Source organism: Herpailurus yagouaroundi, unplaced genomic scaffold (assembly GCF_014898765.1).
Source record: "Herpailurus yagouaroundi ecotype Mexico unplaced genomic scaffold, PumYag 198, whole genome shotgun sequence".
Taxonomy (NCBI): Eukaryota; Metazoa; Chordata; class Mammalia; order Carnivora; family Felidae; genus Herpailurus; species Herpailurus yagouaroundi.
The window spans coordinates 33,725,483-33,745,365 of record NW_024412429.1 but is presented as its reverse complement, the minus strand read 5'-3'; the positions used below and the strand labels follow the sequence as shown (position 1 = coordinate 33,745,365).

Here is a 19,883-nt window from a genome sequence, read left to right as displayed (position 1 = left end):
TGCTGATTTAGAAATATCTATTTTCTGGGGCGCCTGGGTGGCTCAGTCGGTTAAGCGGCCAACTTCGGCTCAGGTCATGATCTCGCAGTCCATGAGTTCGAGCCCCGCGTCGGGCTCTGTGCTGACAGCTCAGAGCCTGGAGCCTGTTTCAGATTCTGTGTCTCCCTCTCTCTGACCCTCCCCCGTTCATGCTCTGTCTCTGTCTCAAAAATAAATTAAAAAAAAAAATAAAAACGTTAAAAAAAATTAAAAAAAAAAAAGAAATATCTATTTTCTTCCTGGCTCCCCCATTAGAATATAAACTTCTTGAACATACAGGCCATCCTTAATCCATAAAATGTTTAATAAATTATTTAAAAATTAAAATATGTTGAAAAGATGTTCGATATTAGAGAAATGCAAAATAAACCATGATGAGATATAATTTCTCCTGTTTTATATTGGTAAACATCAAGAAACATTCATTAACACCCTACTGTGAGGCTGGGAACAGGTACGCTTATTCTCCCCTTGCCTGGTATGATCCTTAGGAAAAGCTATTAGGCAATCTGTATAAAAATTATAAATAGACATACCCTCTAACCTACCAATACTACTTTCAGGAGTTTATTCTGCACAGTGTCCTATGCAGAATATTATTCATTTTAGTACTGTTTAAAGTATTGTTATTCATTTAGTATTGTTTAAATAACCTAAGAAATAACCTAAATGTCACTCAGTAGGAGACTGGTTAAATAAAGGAAGGTACAGTCATATAATGGATTATGCTACTGTATGAAAGGCAGAAGTAACTTTCAATGGATTAATGTAGAATTACTTTCAGAATCTAATAGTAAGAGGAAAAAAGGTGCTAATGAACAGTGTACACATTATATGAATGTTTTATAAAAATTGATTCTACATGTGTAAAATACTTCCAGAAGGCAACAAACTGGGGATACTGGCTGCTGACATGAAAAAGTAGGTGATTAAGTTAAGAAAGATAGAAGGCAGACTATTCGTAGGGTCCCCCTTTTTGGTACCTTTTGCATTTGGAGTCATATGAATAAATTACCTATTAGAAAGTAATTAAAACTTTTTTTTTTTAAATGAATATATGCCAGGGTGCCTGGGTGGCTCAGTCAGTTGAGCATCCGACTCTTGATTTTGGCTCAGGTCATGATCTCAGGGTCAAGTAATCAAGTTTAGCATCGGGCTGTGTGCTGAGCATGGAGCCTGCTTAAGACACTCTCTCTCTGTCTCTTTCTCCCCCTCTGTCCCTCTGCCCCTCTCCTCTCAGGGTCTCTAATAAAAAAAAAAATTAAAAAAAAAGAGAATATATGCCATTATGTAACCCATGTTTGAGCAGCAAGTCTTATCACCAGTGGCTTAAATGGGAATGGTTCTCATTTTCCTACAAATAATGCACCATGACAAGATAATACACTACTGGAACAGCAGCTCTTTAAGGATCACACATTTTGTCTTTTTCATGAACATATTTTCTGTTGACTGTTCTTTGTTACTAAGTTTTACTGCTCCTTTCCTTGTTTTTATTGTAATATCTTAGTATCTTTATTATAGTATCCTTATTGTGGCATTTTTTTGTACCTTTACTTTAGAATCTTGGATCATAGTATCTTTGTATCAATGCTTTGTAGCTCCTTTGTTGAGAAAAGGAATGAAATTTGTATCTTTTACACTTCTACCACAGCTCTTTTCCCTTGCACCAAATAAATCAAAATAGGATGAAAATGGTTTTATATAATCTAACATGGGGGAGATTTTTAAAGACATCTCACACTGTGCTGTTATCAACTTGACTTCTCAGTACTGGTTCTCCACTAGAAGAATACAAATGGAAACAAATGGAAGCCCGAATATACAAATAAAAAATATTGACAAACTTATTTCTCCCTTTCCAGAAATACCTTAACAGCAACAACAAAATAATGTAAAAAAGAAGGCATCAAAAATCATCAGCTGAATGTCATAAAAATGCAGTGCTCACCTGAGAAAGACCACCCCAAAACTGTCTGAAGGCCCCCAAACAGCTAATTAGTTTTGTTTTTTCATCTTCAGGGGTGTCCATAAACATTCTAAAACACAAAAGTCAGATTATTTGCTACTAGTTCTAAAACGGTAATTCAACATAACCAGAATCTTATGGATCTTATATATCTCCAAGACAAACCAAAGTAAAACTTACAAAAATACACTCATGTAAAAACACAAAAATCTGCAATGCATATATACTCACCCAGGAAAAGCCTCTTCTATAATTTCCGTTTTCTGTAAAAAACAAAAAGCAAACGATGTAAAACAAACAAAAGAAGAAGAAAAAAGGAGGGACCTCCTCGAGAAAAACACTACAATGTAACACAGGACAAATCAACTCAATCAGAGACACACACAAAATAACAATCCCGGCCTGGTCTGTCACGAAGGGTATTGTGGATTTCAAAGGCGACTTTGAAGTTGACAGCTGTTGGAGATTCCTAAACCCTTGCGGACATGCACGGTGTCACAACAAAGGAGAGGAAGGGGACAGGTTGCCTGGACCGGGTTCCTTGAGTCAGCCACCGAGTGTCCCCCTCGCCCGGCCACTGCCCTTTATCCCTGGTGGCTCCACTCACCACCACGTCCTCAAAAATGCTCTGCAGTTGTGTCTCCATTTGGACCATCGCCCCTGCCTTCCTAGGACGCCCAGCGAGCGGCCCGGGTTAGACCCGAGCTCCGGGAATTGAGGGGCAGAGGGGCGGAGACGCCCGCCGGAAACCTGGGCTCTCAGGAGTCCGCTTTCTCTAGCGCTCAGCGGAAAGGCTCCCCTTTCGAGGCCCAGCAAACCGCAGGAGGCTGCCCGGAAGCCCGGAAGTGCCGGGTACGTGCGGATTATGAAACCTGTAGAAACCAGAGACCCAGCCAAATGTTCCGCCGGTGGAGAAGGGCGGCCTGCGAGCCAGACGAGAGCGCCCCCAAGTGGAGCTTTGAACCTAAGTACCTCGAGGCGTCGTCGGCTGCAGGTCGCCACCTCCCGGCTGGAGCGGGAGATGCTTCCGGCTCAGATGCTTTTGCCTCCTGGGAAGGAAAAAAGCTTGGAGCCCAGGGAATGGCAGCCAGGGAGAAATGCTCCTCCTGCAACCTAGGTGAACATGACGTCTGTCACCTGCTGACTTTCTGGAGGCTGGATTTGAAACCACACCTTTCTTGACGACAGGGACCATACCTTCTCAAGTACGGTAACTTCAGTGCCTTGCACAGTGCGTGACACATAGCAGGCTTTCAAAAAAGGTTGAAAAAATAAATGAACGCATTATTACTGATTTTTAATTAGAATAATCAAATAATAATATCTACCAGTTTTAGTTATAATCATATAAAATAATAAATGTTATTTATTACCTATTACTGAATACCTAGCCTCTTTGGTGAGATAGGAAGGCTGATCTACTGGCATGGTCAAATCAGTGGCCAAGTGCACTGTGGAGTGTACCCCTCACTCACCACTTTATTTTTTCAAGCATCAGTTTGACATATTCCTGGAAGCCTGCCCTCCTCAGTTAAGCTGATTTAGGGTCTCTTCTTTATCTTCATTTAACACCTTGGTGCATAAGTAGTGGAGTACTTCATTTATGAAATATTTGTTCACCCTTTGCTCAGAGCTAGACACAATGTTAGGTACTTAATGAACCATAATGCAGTAATCAATTTTGTAAAATATCCAAGCTAGAAGGACAGACCAGAGTTATTTTTGTGTGCTAAACAGACTATCTTATTTTGGACTATCTTTGATCAGATGCACCTTTTCTTAAGTTTGTTTGGGGTGAGGAGGGGCAGAGACAAGGAGAAGGGTGGAGAGAGAGAATCCCAAGCAGGTTCCCGCTGTCAGCCTGTCAGCACAGCCAATGCAGGACTTGATGTCAAGAACCTTGAGATCATGACCTGACCCGAAATCAAGAGTCGGACCCTTAACCGACTGAGCCACCCAGATGGCCCCAGATACACTTTTAAGACAGTTTTCAGTTACTGTCTAGCAGACTTCCAGGCTTTCACTCTGTTTCCAAATGAGTGTGTTCTTAGCCAATGCTTGAAATCTCAATATTGGCCAGGGCTTGTATAGTTAAAAAGGAAGAATGGTCAAGAAAGAATTATATTTTTTTGTAACCAAATGCAAATTAATTTTTATAACATGCTTGCTGATGTTCCATCCATTGAATAAAAATTGACCATCTATTCCTATACCTTCATGTGTTTCCCCTGATATTAATCTCTTCATTTGATGTGTAATCTATAAACAATGAAATACATACATTTTGCATGTACAGATCCATGAATCTTGACAAATGTTTACACTGGTCCAACTGCCAATTCAGTGAAGAGATGGAGTATATTTATCACACCAGGAAATTCCTGGTGTTCCTTTGCAGCCAAACCCCCAAACACTGTTTTAACTTATGTAACCATGAATTAATTTGCATGTTCTTGAAGTTTATATAACTGGAATCACACAGTATGTATTCTTTTGTGCCTAGCTTCTTTCACATAACTGTATATTTGGAGGACCATCCATGTATGTCAATCTGTAATATACTACAGATTATTTATCAATTCACCTGTTAGGAGGCATTTAGATTATTCTCAGTTTTTGAATAATTTGATTAAAGTTGCTATAAACATTCTTGAGCAAGTCTTCAAGCAGACGTATGCTATCTTTTCTCTTAGGTAAATGCCTAGGAACACAATTTTGGGGTCATATGGGAAGTATATGTTTAATTTTATAATAAATTGCCAAACAGTTCCCCAAAATGGTTTTTACCATTTTTATATTCTAATACTACAAATGTGTGAGGGTTCCAACTGTTATGCCAGTATCATATTGTCTCAATTGCTGTAGCTTATTAGCAAGTCTCAAAATAGGGTAGCCTAAGTTCTCCAGTTTTATTATTTTTTTCAAGCTTAGTTTGGTTATTCTAGGTCCTTTGCTCATTTCTTTTTTAATTTTTTTGTTGAGAGACAGAGGGGGGAAGAGAAAGGGGGGGGGAGAGAGAGAGTATCTTAAGCAGGCTTCATGCTCAGCAAGGAGCCAGAGGAGGGCCTGGAACCCAGGATCTTTGGATCATGACCTGAACCTAAATCAAGAGTTGGATGCTCAATGGACTGAGCCATCCAGGAACCCCAAATATATTATTCATTTCTCATTCTGAATTTAAAAAAAAATTAAATTTTAATTATTTATTTTTGAGAGAGAGAGAGTGCATGCATGTGAGTGGGGGAAAGGCAGAAGGAGGGAGAGAGAAAATCTCAATATAGGCTCTGTGCCCAGCACTCCCAAAGCGGGGCTCTATCTCTGGACCCTGGGATCATGGTCTGAGCAGAAACCAAGAGTTGGGTGCTTTACCAACTGAGCCGCTCAGGCGCCCCTATGTCTTTGCATTTCCATATAAATTTTAGAATCAGCTTCTCAATTTGACCAAAAAAAAACCAAAAAAACAAAAAAACAAAAAAAAAACAAACCTAGAATTTTTATTGGGATTAAATTGAATATGTAGAGTAATTTTGGGATAATTGATACCTAAATAATATTGAGTCTTTTAGTCCACAAACACAGTGGATCTCTCCATTTATTTAGGTCTTTTACTTTTTCAGCAGTATTTAATGATACCAGTCCTCAGTGACAGAGTGGTTTTGTTAATTCTGTATGCCATAACCAAGAGTCAGTCCATTCAATTAAAATATTCCTCTAAATCCTTAGCTTGAAATTTCTATAAAATGGCATATAATTTCCTTAGCAGAAAATGTCAAATCACTAAACGTTCACTACAAGGGGGGAAAAAAAGCATACAAGGAAAGGACTGGCTGGAGGTATGCTTGAATCTGGTACATTCAGATCATTGTTAGTGCTGGACTCAAGATAAACAGTTTGATCAGCCCGGAGAGTGAGGCCAGGGTAGACACCTTTCAGAATTGGAGGGCCCTGAAAGCCACAGTGTGGAGTCTGAGTCAGCAGCTGATGAGATGACTGCTTTGGGTTTATAAATTATAAGAAAGACACAAAAAATAATAATAAGCATATGGTTTAGAAGAAATACTGGGCTAGATTTGAGGGTCTGGGGGTACACCTACCTCCCTAAGGAATGGAGATAGCAAATGTAATGAGGAGTCGGAAACCCTACATGTTGAGGGTAAAGATGAAGTCATTTAGGACCTTGGGAGGAAGGAAGTAGAGAGGAGGAATACTCCATAAGTCTGTGAGCAACATAAAGGTATCATCTGTATAGTCATGTTTTCTATTCCAAATTGTAGTATAATGTCATAAAATGAATGAATGAATAAATGATGAATGAAAGACTATTGATATTGTAAAGGAAGGTGTGGAGAGTAGGCTGGGTTCCAGGTTCCAATCAGATAAATTATCTCACGGAGTCATCAATGAAATGAAAATCCCATTAGCTTACCCATAAAAATCCCATTGGTGAGGAATCAGCATTTGGTGGTTTTTGAGGCGGGCAACTTTGACCTACTTCTGGGGAATGAACCATTGCACATGGATGACAGGAGCAGGGTAGAGGATGCTAGACCAGGAATGCTGGAAGCCTGTTCTTTCTAGATTCTGGAGCGAGAAGTAAAGTTAATTAACCTGAGAACAGTCTCCCCAATGCAAAGGCTAGAGATGGGGTTTTCACATGGAATGGAGATGACACGAAGACTGGAAGAGTCTGTTAAGCTCCCATGTCAATCTTTCTGAGTGACCTGAGTCTACATATATAGTTGTAGTTACACACAGACTCACTCAAGACAAATGGACTCTGGCATTAGATAGCCTAGGTTCACATCCTGACGCATCCCACTTAACTAAACAAGTAGCAAACCCCTTAATTTCTTGAAGCTTCAATTTTACTATCTGCAAAACACCTAACTCCTGTGGGTAAGAAAAGTGAATGTGTTCAAAGGATTCAGTCTAGCATCAGGCATACGGTAAGCTATCAAGCATCAATAGCTCTTGGGAATTTATGCGCTTTTTAGAACTCCTTCATTCCAAGATGGCTGGGACCATTAGCAGTGTTCAAGTTGTGTAGGAAAACTATAATATAAATTTAAAAGATGGGAGAGGTGCTTGGGTAACTCAGTCAGTTAAGTGTCCGGCTCTTGGTTTTCGATCGGGTCACTATCTCACAGTTTTGTGGGTTGGAGCCTGTATCCGGCTCTGCACTGTCAGTGCGGAATCCCTGCTAGGGATTCTCTGTCTCTCTCTCTCTGTCACCCTCCACCATTCATACTGTCTCTGTCTCTCTCAAAATAAATAAATAAACTTAAAAAAGAAAGGTGGGAGCAAATCCTTATCTCATGGATAAGACCTTTGGTGGAGACATTGAATCTTTGCTTAATGCGTGGATAGTTAAAGAGGAAATTATCCTGTTGTTATAAGACTGGAAGGATATCACTGGAGAGCTGCTCTGGGAAATCTTATAAAGGAACATCATCTAACCATCTCAGTGTAGGTTTTTGTGATGTAATGCAGGAGTGGGGACAGAAGACATTGTGCAGTAATGAGGATTATATGATCCTCAATAGGAAAAGAATTTAACTTTGACCAAAAAGAGATCTGGCCTTTGCCCTTGAATTCTGAAGGATAATGTTTAATCCCTTTGAATGTCATGCCTGATAGAAGTGTTTTGGTTTTCCTGGGGCCCTTGGGTTACCCCAAACAGTCTGACAGTGTGATTTGGAGTGAGGAAGGTTGGCTCATGAGGTCAACCTCTGGAGGCACTGGAGGTTGAGTTTGGCTACATGGGTGTCAGCCATACCTGCATGATGGATCCCCAATAATCTCTGGACACTGGGCTCAAGCAAACTTTACTGGTCAGTAATGTTTCATGTATGTTGTCATGTATTGATGCCAGGAAAGTGATGCTGTCCACAACTTCATGGGAGGAGAACAACTGGAACTTCCCTGGAACCTGTGCTATGTGCCTTTTTCCCTTGGCTGATATCCATCTGTATCTTTTAGTTATAATAAGCCATACCCATGGGTATAACATGAGTCTTTCTAGAAAATTATCAAACCTAAGTGTTGTCTTAGGGACTCCCAAACTTGGAATGGGTGTCAAAAGTGAGGATAATCTTGATGACTGCTCTTTTTAACTACACACACCACAATTCCACTTCTCTTGGGAAGGAAAGAAGGGAGGAGAGAAGGGAGAAAGCCTGGGAGGGGAGGAAGGAAGAAGGGAAGGAGGGAGGAAGAGAAGAAGGGAGGAAGGGAAGAAAGAAAACGTCAACCACTATCTATCTGTATAGACATGTGTTCGCATGTATCAGGAGAAAGTATGGAAGTATTTTTGCCTCTGATGGGCAAAATAATTGCCCCCAAGGATTTCCATGTCCCAATCCCCAGAGCCTGAAAAGATGTTAGATTTCATGGCACAGGGGAATTAAAGTTGCATATGGAATTAAGATTGCTAATCACCTGACCATAAACAAGGGGGATTACCCTGGATTATCTGAATAGATCCAATGTAATCAAAAGGATCCTTAAAAGTAGAAGTGGGAGTCGGAGAATCAGAAGATGTGACTAAGAAAGAATAGTCAAAGCGATGTGAGATTTCTGGCTTAGAATATGCAGAAAGGGAACCATTAGCCAAGGACTGTGAGTGGCTTCCAGAAGCTAGAAAAGTTAATGAACCCGATTCTCCCCTGAGAGCCTCCAGAAGGGAACCCAGCTCTGTTGACACTTTGGTTTCAGCCCAGTGAGACCTGTATCACACTTGTAACAAACAGAACTTTAAAATAAATTTGTGTTGTACTAAGCCACTAAGTTTGTGGCAATTTGCTACAGCAGCCACAGAAAACTAATCTAAATGCCTAACTGTCAATATTGGCTACCTAAAGAGATAGAAGAGATTGACTATTTATTTTAAAGGGATACTTAGAAAAATAGAGTAGAGACTTCTTTCCTAGAAGGTAGCCTCTTCACTTTCGATGCTGAAGATTTCAACATGTATGTTCCCTAAAGAATTCAACCTTATTAGGTCCAAAACCTAACTTGTCATCTTTCCAGAACACTAGACACTTCTGGTGCCCCTCTCTGCCAAGGGCATCCCTCTTCTACTAGTTTAGAATTGGTCTCTAAGTTCAGAGGTGTTGCTGTCATATTTCTCAAACCCAACACCTCCCTGTTTCCATTGGTTTCACTGAGCTTGTCACTTCGCTCTAGGAATGCGACAGCCATACCTACGAGGTGCCTCTATTTTCATCCCTCCCCATTCCAGTCTACTCTATTCTCCAGATCCAGGTAAATATTCTGAAAGCACATCTTCCATCATGTAACTCTTTGACTTTAGATCCTTCTTTGGCTTTTCCTTTCCTACAGACTCACAGTTTAAATTTCTCCAATCCCAGCAACTTCTTTTTTCTTTCTTTTGAAAGAATGGATTTTTAACTCCAAATGTATCATTTTCTAAATCATACCACACAGATTTCACAGCCTAAAGGATTTTGATTTTTATCATTTATTTTTGCCATGTAAAAACGTCATTTTTCCTGGATCATTTTATTTCTATAGAGATGATTTGATTCAAACAGTACTTTGACTCATACTAGTAGTGTTCACTGTGTTGTCCAGAATTAAAAACTTTAATTTTCTGGTTAAACACCATGAAATGAATTTATAATACTATTAATATAATTCTTTTTTTTTTATTTAATTTTTTTTTCAACGTTTATTTATTTTTGGGACAGAGAGAGACAGAGCATGAACGGGCGAGGGGCAGAGAGAGAGGGAGACACAGAATCGGAAACAGGCTCCAGGCTCTGAGCCATCAGCCCAGAGCCCGACGCGGGGCTCGAACTCAGGGACCGCGAGATCGTGACCTGGCTGAAGTCGGACGCCTAACCGACTGTGCCACCCAGGCGCCCCTATTAATATAATTCTTAATTCCTTTTTGCTGTTATTATTTTTCAAAATACTATCCGTAAATATTTAAAAAAATGAAAAATTCTCCAAAGCTTATGTTAAAAAAATAAGTTTTCAACCAAACTCCTCCTCATCTTTAACTTCCCTTTCTCAGAAGTCAGTCACTTGCAATTCTTTTTCTAAATATCATGCTTCATTGCAACTATTTCTTGCTGTTTCAGTTTTAGATATTATATTTCAACTTGTTACCGTGAAAGACAAACATTTAGTGTTCTTGGACATGACTCACATTTCCTCCTTCTCCAACCTACTCATATATCAGAATTTGTTGTGTAGATAATTGCAGACCATTCATACTGTTCTGACTCTGTAGCTATTATTTACAACTTAGCAACACAGTGCATTGTGATTGCATTTTCCTTTTCTGTACAATTTTTTGTTTTGTATTTGGAGTTAATAATTGTCTTGTGGGTTTTTTTGTTTTGTTTTGTTTGGTTTGGTTTGGTTTTCTTCTTTGCTTAGTTTTGGATGTGACTATTGCTAATTCATCCAGAAACCTCTGCCTGAGATGTAAATCTCCTCTCAGGAACTAGACACGTAAGGTATTTATAAACTTCATCTTCCTGTTAGGGACATCCTCCTGGATCCTCTGCCTGTCTGGATTGGCTGTTGTCATACCTGCCACACGACTACTGTGTGTGTGTGTGTGTGTGTGTGTGTGTGTGTGTGTGTGTTGGGGGAGGGGACAGATAGCATCCTGGTGATTCTCTTTCGCCTTCTCCTACATAACATCTTCTGTGTGCTCAGCTTCATGACTTCCTCTTCCTCAATATACTCCCTCTTTTGGAAGATGGAGGAGAGCAGATCCTCCGTTAGCTTCCTCAAAAAACTATTCCTTTTCCCCGAAACTTTTATTTTGAAAAATTTAAAACATGGAGAAAATTTGAAGAATTTTTCAATCAACACATATTTTAAACATTTTACCACATTTACTATTTATCTGTCTCTTCCTCTCTCTCACTTTTCTCTGTCCCTCTCCCTCTCTCCACCAATCTAATTATCTCTCTGTGAACTATTTGAGAATTATTTACAGACTCATAACTTCAACCTGAAATATTTCACCATGTGCCTTCTGAAAGTCATGCATGTGGGACCCAAATTTTCTAGCCACAATACACTCATCACACTCAGGAAATTATACATCAATATAATACTATTACCTGGAATGCATCCACACTCACATTTCCTCCATTATCTCCATACTGTCCTTCAATGATCTTTTTTTTTTTTTTTTTTTCATTTTATTTTTCCAGGATCCAATCAGGGATCTCATCTTGCATTTAGTTGTTAGATTTCTGTAGCCTCCTTTCAAATTACAGTTCTGTAACCCCTCCCTGTCCCCATCTCATAAAATTGACATTTTTGAATATTCCAGGTAAATAGTTTTGCAGAATGTCCTTCAATTTGGTTTTGTCTCATTTCTCATGCCATGTTGGTCCTGTTATCTCCTTTAAAGTGTTTTCTACAAGGTTTAGCTCTTTGCCTGATGTAAGCTATAGAGAAAGCAAATACACACATATCCATATGCATACACATATTCACAAATTCAAGTTTGTGCATAATTTCAAGTAGCTCACTGACCTTCCCTTGAAGCCTACACATGCAGGTGCACAAAACCTGGGAAAGACTGTTCTCTAAACATAAATGGCATGGGTGATGGGACTTATGATCCTGCTACTCAGCAATAGTGCTTGAGTTACTTTTTATGTCAGATAATGTTTATTAGAAATGTTACCTCTTAAGTTATGGCATTATTTGTTTCCCTAAAATTCATATGTTGAAGTCCTAGTACTGTAGAATAGGACTGTATTTGGAAACAGAGTCTTTAAAAAGGTAATTGAGTTAAAATGAGGTCAATAGGGTAGGCCCTAACCGATATGGCTAGTGTCCTTTGAAGGAGAGAAGATTGGGATGCAGACAGAGACATCAGACATGTGCATGCACAGAGAGCCAGCCATGCAAAGTCATAGAGAGAAGGTGGTCATCTGTAAGCCAAGGAGAGGGGCCTTAGGAGAAGCCAGCTCTACATCAACTTGATCTTGGACTTCCAGCTTCCAGACTTGTGAGAAAATAAATTTCTGTATTTTAAGCCACCCAACCTGGGGTATTTTGTCATGGCAGTCCTAGCAAACTAATGTTGATACCTTTCTGAATTCTCTGAGAAAATTAAAAAAAAATTTTTAACATTTTTATTTATTTTTGAGAGACAGAGAGAGACAGAGTGTGAGCAAAGGAGGGTCAGAGAGAGAGAGGGAGACACAGAATCTGAAGCAGACTCCAGGCTCTGAGCTGTCAGCAAAGATTCCGACACGGGGCTCACATCCACGAACCGTGAGATCATGACCTGAGCTAAAGTTTGATGCTTAATCAACTGAGTCACGCAGGCACCCTGTCTCTGAGAAAATTTCAATTATTTCCTCCTCCATTCCCGTAGCACTTCATTAATGCAACTAAGATAGCACATATCACACTGTATTATGGTTAAAAATGTCTCTTCTACCAGACAGAAGATCTTTAGAGTAGATGCTAAACATTCTTGCATCACCTGGCATAAAATCTAGGGCTTGATGGTGCTCAGTTGTTATTTCTTACTCTGAATTAAATGAAAGCATCCAAAGGGCTTTTATTTCATGGGCAAGTCTTACCTCTGAAGTGATAGCTATTTCTGAAATGCTATAGATGTAGGAAAAGATGTGGATCACATACAAAGTTATATCTAATAAAGTTATCATAATTTATTATAATTTGGTTTATTAGACATTTATGAGAGTGGGCTTAGACCTCCCAGGTTGTTTCTGAAACCATTAATGATTTACTTAACAAGTGTCTATTGAATGTCTTCTAGGTGCTGGCCATTGTGACAGATAATGGACCAAATGGCAAGCCAAAACTGAACTTGTTCCTGCCTGCATGGAGCTGACATGCCAGAGAGATTCCAGAGTTTTGGGAAATAATTCAATTCCTTCCAGGCTTCAGAGAAGTAGAACAAACCCACAGCCTATACGTTCATAGACCTTGGATAGCCTTGGAGAACTCAGGTAGTATGATAGCCCTCTAGTTTTAGGATGTCTTTCTGGAGATGTCTCTAGAACTTCAGTCACAAATGAGGTCCACTTGAGAACATTGAAAACACGAAGAGCCTACTAAAGCTTGGAAAATTTTTGGAAGTAAAATTATTTCTGAGTTTTGAAGTGAATAGGAAAGAGTCTTAGAATTCTGACATTACTGGGCCATATTTCTGCACTTGAGACAAGGTAAGAGAAATAGTGTTCCAGGACCTAGAGACGACCTTAGAAATGTTGATTATTCAGTAGAAAATAATTGCAATGCTTTAGGAGGCATCAGACCAGCTTCCTGACTTCTGAATCACAAGAGGTGGTAATTGGTGGTTCAAATGACAGGCTGGTGCATGTTTCTCTGGGTAAGTACGTTAGTGGCTGGGTAAGTCAGTGGCAGTCTTTGAAACTTGGGAGAATTTAGGGGTAGATTAGGGATTAGCAATACTGTAAAGGTCCAGTTAGTAAATATTTTAAACATTGTGAGCCAAAAAGCAAAACTAAAGATATTATGTAGTTATGTATATAAAATCAGAGATGCGTGCATGTTTATATACTAAGTTAAATAAATTTTTGCAATTTTTTATTGATAAAATTCAAAACACAATAATTATAGAGAAAATGTTTTATTTACCCGAGGTTCAAAATTACTGTTCCCTATCTCTAAGTTGATTATAAATGTTCAACTGTGTTTATTGGCAATGAGATTTTATGTGTTTTATGTTGGAAAATGTCATTTCACACACATAGTACTGCAAAATATTGATCTCAAGCTATGGGAATTGATTTTACTTTATTATAGTCATCGTTTGGATGTCTAGTAACCCAGACACTTTATTTATTTACTTATATTTCAGTTTTGAGAACTTGGGTCCTGAGGCCCACGCTGAGCTTTTGACCTTCAGGTAAAATGTTGCCTTCCAGCCCTGGTTCAGCATTGCTAACACCAGTCCCACCTGGACTGCCAGTCCTGGAATTAGCTCCAATATGGGATCTTCACTGGCCAAAGACTAGCATCTGCCTTTCCTATACTAAGGAACTGCCTATCAGGGTAGCTTTTTGCTTGCTAGGCATGCTCGTCAACCTCTCTGTAGGTTTTTTTTGCCTTTTCCTTAAAAGAGGCCCTCCTTGAAGTTGGCCACCTGCCCCTCTGTTATTGTGTTATTTGAAGTCTTTCAACTTTAACGGACTCCTTCCTACTGCTGGGCCTGAGCCCAGTATCTGCCTCAACTTCACCATCTCCCTCAGTGTATCCAGTTTCTCTGGGCCTTCCCAGTCTGGCTTGTCCAACTACCACCAAAGCTCTAGTGCTGGAACCAGGAAGGACAGGTTTATGAGCCTTAAGGAAGTTGATGTTGGCATGCCCCCGGGGCTTTCCCAAGACAGCAGCATACTTGCTGTTTTTTTCTTTGATTTTAGAAAAGTTCTCAGTATTCTGTGGGCACAAGGACCTTGTAGAGTGTGAGAAATATTTATGATTGGTAGGAGATGTAATGATCGCTGCCTTTGAGAGCATAAGTGTTCTAGGCCATTAAGTATTACAGTCTGCACAGGGAAGCTTTCAGAGAACCCAGAAGGTGCAGATTGTTCTAGTTTTTACAAGGGTAAAGAATACAGTGGCTTACAAGGTTCAAGTAACTTAGAGAGTAATAGGATCAGATCCAGGTGACTGTACAGTGTATTCCAAAGTCTAAGTTGCATGGAAGGTGTGGATTTGTCCAGAGTCCAATGCTCAGGTGAACTGGAATAAGTTTTTCTTTTTAATGTTTATTTACTTTTGAGAGAGAGACAGAGACAGAGACAGAGCATGAGTGGGGGCGGGGAGAGAGAGAGAGGGAGGCGCAGAGTCCGAAGCAGGCTCCAGGCACTGAGCTATCAGCACAGAGCCTGACATGGGGCTCAAATTCATGAACAGTGAGATGATGACCTGAGCCATAGTTGGATGCTTAACCAACTGAGCCACCCAGGTGCCCCTGTTGGGAATAAGTTTTAAGACTTGAGACACTCAAAAAAGGTTGGGGTTAGGGTTCATTTAGGGGAATTGCTAATAGCAGAAAATATGACTAGAGACTGGACAATCTAACGTCTCTACTACTCCTGCGTGTAAGTGTCTCAGGTAAATTCCCTGAGGTTTACTCACCTCAGGATCTGAAGGACTAAGATATTTTTCCATTAATTTAGTAATTTTGAGATAATTTCAGATCACCTTAAAATGTAGAATTTGGTGTTAAGAGTCAACCAGTAAGTGAGATAGGCAAGACTTTATCAGAGGCCACTTGACTTTCTTATCTGGTGTTTTTGTGTTCTCAGGGTTGAAAAAAGATAGAGGATGAGGGTAGAAGCAGAGAGGAAGGAAGTTTGGGCAGTGGGGAGAGGTAATGAATATAGTAACAAAAAAACAGAGCCAGAGTCGGTGGTATTCTGGTGAACAAAGTTGGTATAGAATCAAGTGACATCATGGAGAGTACCAGCAAGGAGCATTTGAGTGCAACTGGGGTATCAGTACCAGGTAAGACTTCTGGAGTCAAGGTATACAAATTATTATAGAAAATACCAAGACAAAGAGTTAGAAATCAAGAAGACAAAAACCAAGATAATAGATCCTGGAGGGCCAAATAAGGAAGGGAGTTTAAAATAAGGTAAAGTCTTAAAAAGAAGGAAAAATGTGAGATGTTCAAAGGATGTATCAGTCAAGATTCTCCAGAGAAACAGAACAAGGTGGAGGTGGGGGGGAGGGGGAGAGGGAGAGGGAGATGGACAGAGAAAGACACACACACACACACACACACACACAGAGAGAGAGAGAGAGAGAGAGAGAGAGAGAGAGAAGAGAGAGAGAGAGAGAAAGGAATTGGCTCACTTGATTGTGGGGGCTAGCAAGTCTGAAACTTACAGGGCAGGGCAGGCTGACAGGCTGGAAACTTGGGCTGATGGTGTAATATTGAGGCAAAATTTCTTGTTCTTTTAGTCTGAAACTGGATGGAAAGCCACCAACATTATTAAGGGTAATCTTCTTTCATTAAAAGACAAATGATTGTAGATATTACCACCTTTACAAAAAAAAACCATCATGGCAATATCCTTGATTAGCTTTTGGTTAAATAACTGGGTACCGTAGCTTAGCCAAACTGATGTGCAAAACTACCATCACAGAGAGGAAGGTAAAAGTAAGAGCACTGTTAATGAGACTCAAGGCACACTAGATAGATTGTCTTAAGTGCAAATAGAAAAATTGAAGCTATATGTCAGAAAACTAGATAAAAGCCATAATTCCTAGGAATCTCCTAATTTTGATACAAATTGTGGTGTAGACTGGATTTTTCTTTCTTACAATCTGTTTGCTACAACAGCAATGATGACAACAGTACCCCCTGAAGCGGCAGTTTCCACACCAGGCAGAATCTGACTTCTGAGATAGCACTAACCAAGGTGATCTTGGGCAAGTAGTCAAGCTCTAGAGGTCCTCTAGTCTTATCTTAAACCTAAAGTTTAAGTAGAATCCGTAGTAAATATTTGCAAAAGAGAATTCAAAAGTGTATGTGCTGCTCAAAACAAAGTGTTTACACTGAACTTGGTTACATATAAAATGGCTTGGAGGGATATTTTAGCCCCAGATCCAGAAGATTCTAATTCAGTTGAAGTGGACTGGGCTTCAGGATTTAAAAAATAAAAACGAAAATTGAAAAAAACTACTTGGGGTATTTCTAAGTCTATCCTGTGCAGAGAACCTTTTGCCAAAGGCATCCACAGACAGGAGGAAGATGGCGGTGTAGGAGGACGCTGGGCTCACCGCGCGTCCTGCTGATCACTTAGATTCCACCTACACCTGCCTAAATAACCCAGAAAACCGCCAGAGGATTAGCAGAACGGAGTCGCCGGAGCCAAGCGCAGACGAGAGGCCCACGGAAGAGGGTAGGAAGGGCGGCGAGGCGGTGCGCGCTCCACGGACTGGCGGGAGGGAGCCAGGGCGGAGGGGCGGCTCGCCGGCCAAGCAGAGCCCCCGAGTCTGGCTTGCAAAAAGCGGAGGGGCCTGACGGACTGTGTTCCGACAGCAAGCGCGACTTAGCGTCTGGGAGGTCATAAGTTAACAGCTCTGCTCAGAAAGCGGGAAGGCTGGAGGACAAAGGGAAGGAAAGCTGCTGAGCCCCGGACGACAGAGCTCAGTTTGGTGGGGAACAAAGGCGCTCGCCAGCGCCATCTCCCCTGCCCATCCCCCAGCCAAAATCCCAAAGAGAACCAGTTCCTGCCAGGGAACTTGCTCGCTCCGCGCAAACACCCAACTCTGCGCTTCTGCGGAGCCAAACCTCCAGCAGCGGATCTGACTCCCTCCTGCTGCCACAGGGCCCCTCCTGAAGTGGATCACCTAAGGAGAAGCAAGCTAAGCCTGCCCCTCCTGCCCCTGTGCACCTTGCCTACCCACCCCAGCTAAGACGCCAGATCCCCAGCATCACAAGCCTGGCAGTGTGCAAGTAGCCCATACAGGCCACCCCACCCCACAGTGAATCCCACCCCTAGGAGAGGGGAAAAGAAGGCACACACCAGTCTGACTGTGGCCCCAGCTGTGGGCTGGGGGCAGACATCAGGTCTGACTGCGGCTCCGCCCACCAACTCCAGTTATACACCACAGCACAGGGGAAGTGCCCTGCAGGTCCTCACCACGCCAGGGACTATCCAAAATGACCAAGCGGAAGAATTCCCCTCAGAAGAATCTCCAGGAAATAACAACAGCTAATGAGCTGATCAAAAAGGATTTAAATAATATAACAGAAAGTGAATTTAGAATAATAGTCATAAAATTAATCGCTGGGCTTGAAAACAGTATAGCTGACAGCAGAGAATCTCTTGCTACAGAGATCAAGGGACTAAGGAACAGTCACGAGGAGCTGAAAAACGCTTTAAACGAAATGCATAACAAATTGGAAACCACCACGGCTCGGATTGAAGAGGCAGAGGAGAGAATAGGTGAACTAGAAGATAAAGTTATGGAAAAAGAGGAAGCTGAGAAAAAGAGAGATAAAAAAATCCAGGAGTATGAGGGGAAAATTAGAGAACTAAGTGATACACTAAAAAGAAATAATATACGCATAATTGGTATCCCAGAGGAGGAAGAGAGAGGGAAAGGTGCTGAAGGGGTACTTGAAGAAATAATAGCTGAGAACTTCCCTGAAGTGGGGAAGGAAAAAGGCATTGAAATCCAAGAGGCACAGAGAACTCCCTTCAGACGTAACTTGAATCGATCTTCTGCACGACATATCATAGTGAAACTGGCAAAATACAAGGATAAAGAGAAAATTCTGAAAGCAGCAAGGGGTAAACGTGCCCTCACATATAAAGGGAGACCTATAAGACTCGTGACTGATCTCTCTTTTGAAACGTGGCAGGCCAGAAAGAATTGGCATGAGATTTTCAGTGTGCTAGACAGAAAAAATATGCAGCCGAGAATCCTTTATCCAGCAAGTCTGTCATTTAGAATAGAAGGAGAGATAAAGGTCTTCCCAAACAAACAAAAACGGAAGGAATTTGTCACCACTAAACCAGCCTTACAAGAGATCCTAAGGGGGACCCTGTGAGACAAAGTACCAGAGACATCACTACAAGCATAAAACATACAGACATCAAAATGACTCTAAACCCATATCTTTCTATAATAACACTGAATGTAAATGGATTAAATGCACCAACCAAAAGACATAGGGTATCAGAATGGATAAAAAAACAAGACCCATCTATTTGCTGTCTACAAGAGACTCATTTTAGACCTGAGGACACCTTTAGATTGAGAGTGAGGGGATGGAGAACTATTTATCATGCTTCTGGAAGCCAAAAGAAAGCTGGAGTAGCCATACTTATATCAGACAAACTAGACTTTAAATTAAAGGCTGTAACAAGAGATGAAGAAGGACGTTATATAATAGTGACAGGGTCTACCCATCAGGAAGAGCTAACAATTATAAATGTCTATGCGCCGAATACCGGAGCGCCCAAATATATAAAACAATTACTCATAAACATAAGCAACCTTATTGATAAGAATGTGGTAATTGCAGGGGACTTTAATACCCCACTTACAGAAATGGATAGATCATCTAGACACACGGTCAATAAAGAAACAAGGGCCCTGAATGAGACATTGGATCAGATGGACTTGACAGATCTATTTAGAACTCTGCATCCCAAAGCAACAGAATATACTTTCTTCTCGAGTGCACATGGAACATTCTCCAAGACAGATCATATACTGGGTCACAAAACAGCCCTTCATAAGTTTACAAGAATTGAAATCATACCATGCATACTTTCAGACCACAATGCTATGAAGCTTGAAATCAACCACAGGAAAAAGTCTGGAAAACCTCCAAAAGCATGGAGGTTAAAGAACACCCTACTAACGAATGAGTGGGTCAACCAGGCAATTAGAGAAGAAATTAAAAAATATATGGAAACAAACGAAAATGAAAATACAACAATCCAAACTCTTTGGGACGCAGCGAAGGCAGTCCTGAGAGGAAAATACATTGCAATCCAGGCCTATCTCAAGAAACAAGAAAAATCCCAAATACAAAATCTAACAGCACACCTAAAGGAAATAGAAGCAGAACAGCAAAGGCAGCCTAAACCCAGCAGAAGAAGAGAAATAATAAAGATCAGAGCAGAAATAAACAATATAGAATCTAAAAAAACTGTAGAGCAGATCAACGAAACCAAGAGTTGGTTTTTTGAAAAAATAAACAAAATTGACAAACCTCTAGCCAGGCTTCTCAAAAAGAAATGGGAGATGACCCAAATAGATAAAATCATGAATGAAAATGGAATGATTACAACCAATCCCTCAGAGATACAAACAATTATCAGGGAATACTATGAAAAATTATATG

The 19,883-nt window shown here is 40.6% G+C and overlaps 2 protein-coding genes across 4 annotated transcripts in view; one reads left to right on the top strand and one right to left on the bottom strand.

Moving 5' to 3' along the window:
- Nucleotides 1–2,850, bottom strand: part of MED23 (mediator complex subunit 23) — a 44,736-nt gene extending 41,886 nt beyond the window's left edge. For both annotated transcript variants that reach the window (XM_040449184.1, XM_040449185.1), the window contains exons 1-3: nt 2,616–2,850; nt 2,240–2,271; nt 1,991–2,078 (exon numbers count right to left, since the gene is read on the bottom strand). In XM_040449184.1, coding sequence (XP_040305118.1) covers nt 1,991–2,078; nt 2,240–2,271; nt 2,616–2,663 — 168 coding nt within the window. In that variant the 5' untranslated portion in view covers nt 2,664–2,850. The remainder of the gene's footprint in view (nt 1–1,990; nt 2,079–2,239; nt 2,272–2,615) is intronic.
- A 210-nt stretch (nt 2,851–3,060) lies between these two features.
- ENPP3 (ectonucleotide pyrophosphatase/phosphodiesterase 3) overlaps nt 3,061–19,883 on the top strand; it is a 100,806-nt gene continuing 83,983 nt past the window's right edge. Inside the window, exons 1-2 of one of the 2 annotated variants that reach the window (XM_040449182.1) lie at nt 3,061–3,213; nt 12,798–12,990. The gene's annotated coding sequence lies outside the window, so the exon portion shown is untranslated. Of the gene's footprint in view, nt 3,214–12,797; nt 12,991–15,130; nt 15,518–19,883 lie in introns of those variants that run through there. The other variant, XM_040449183.1, reaches the window with a different exon arrangement.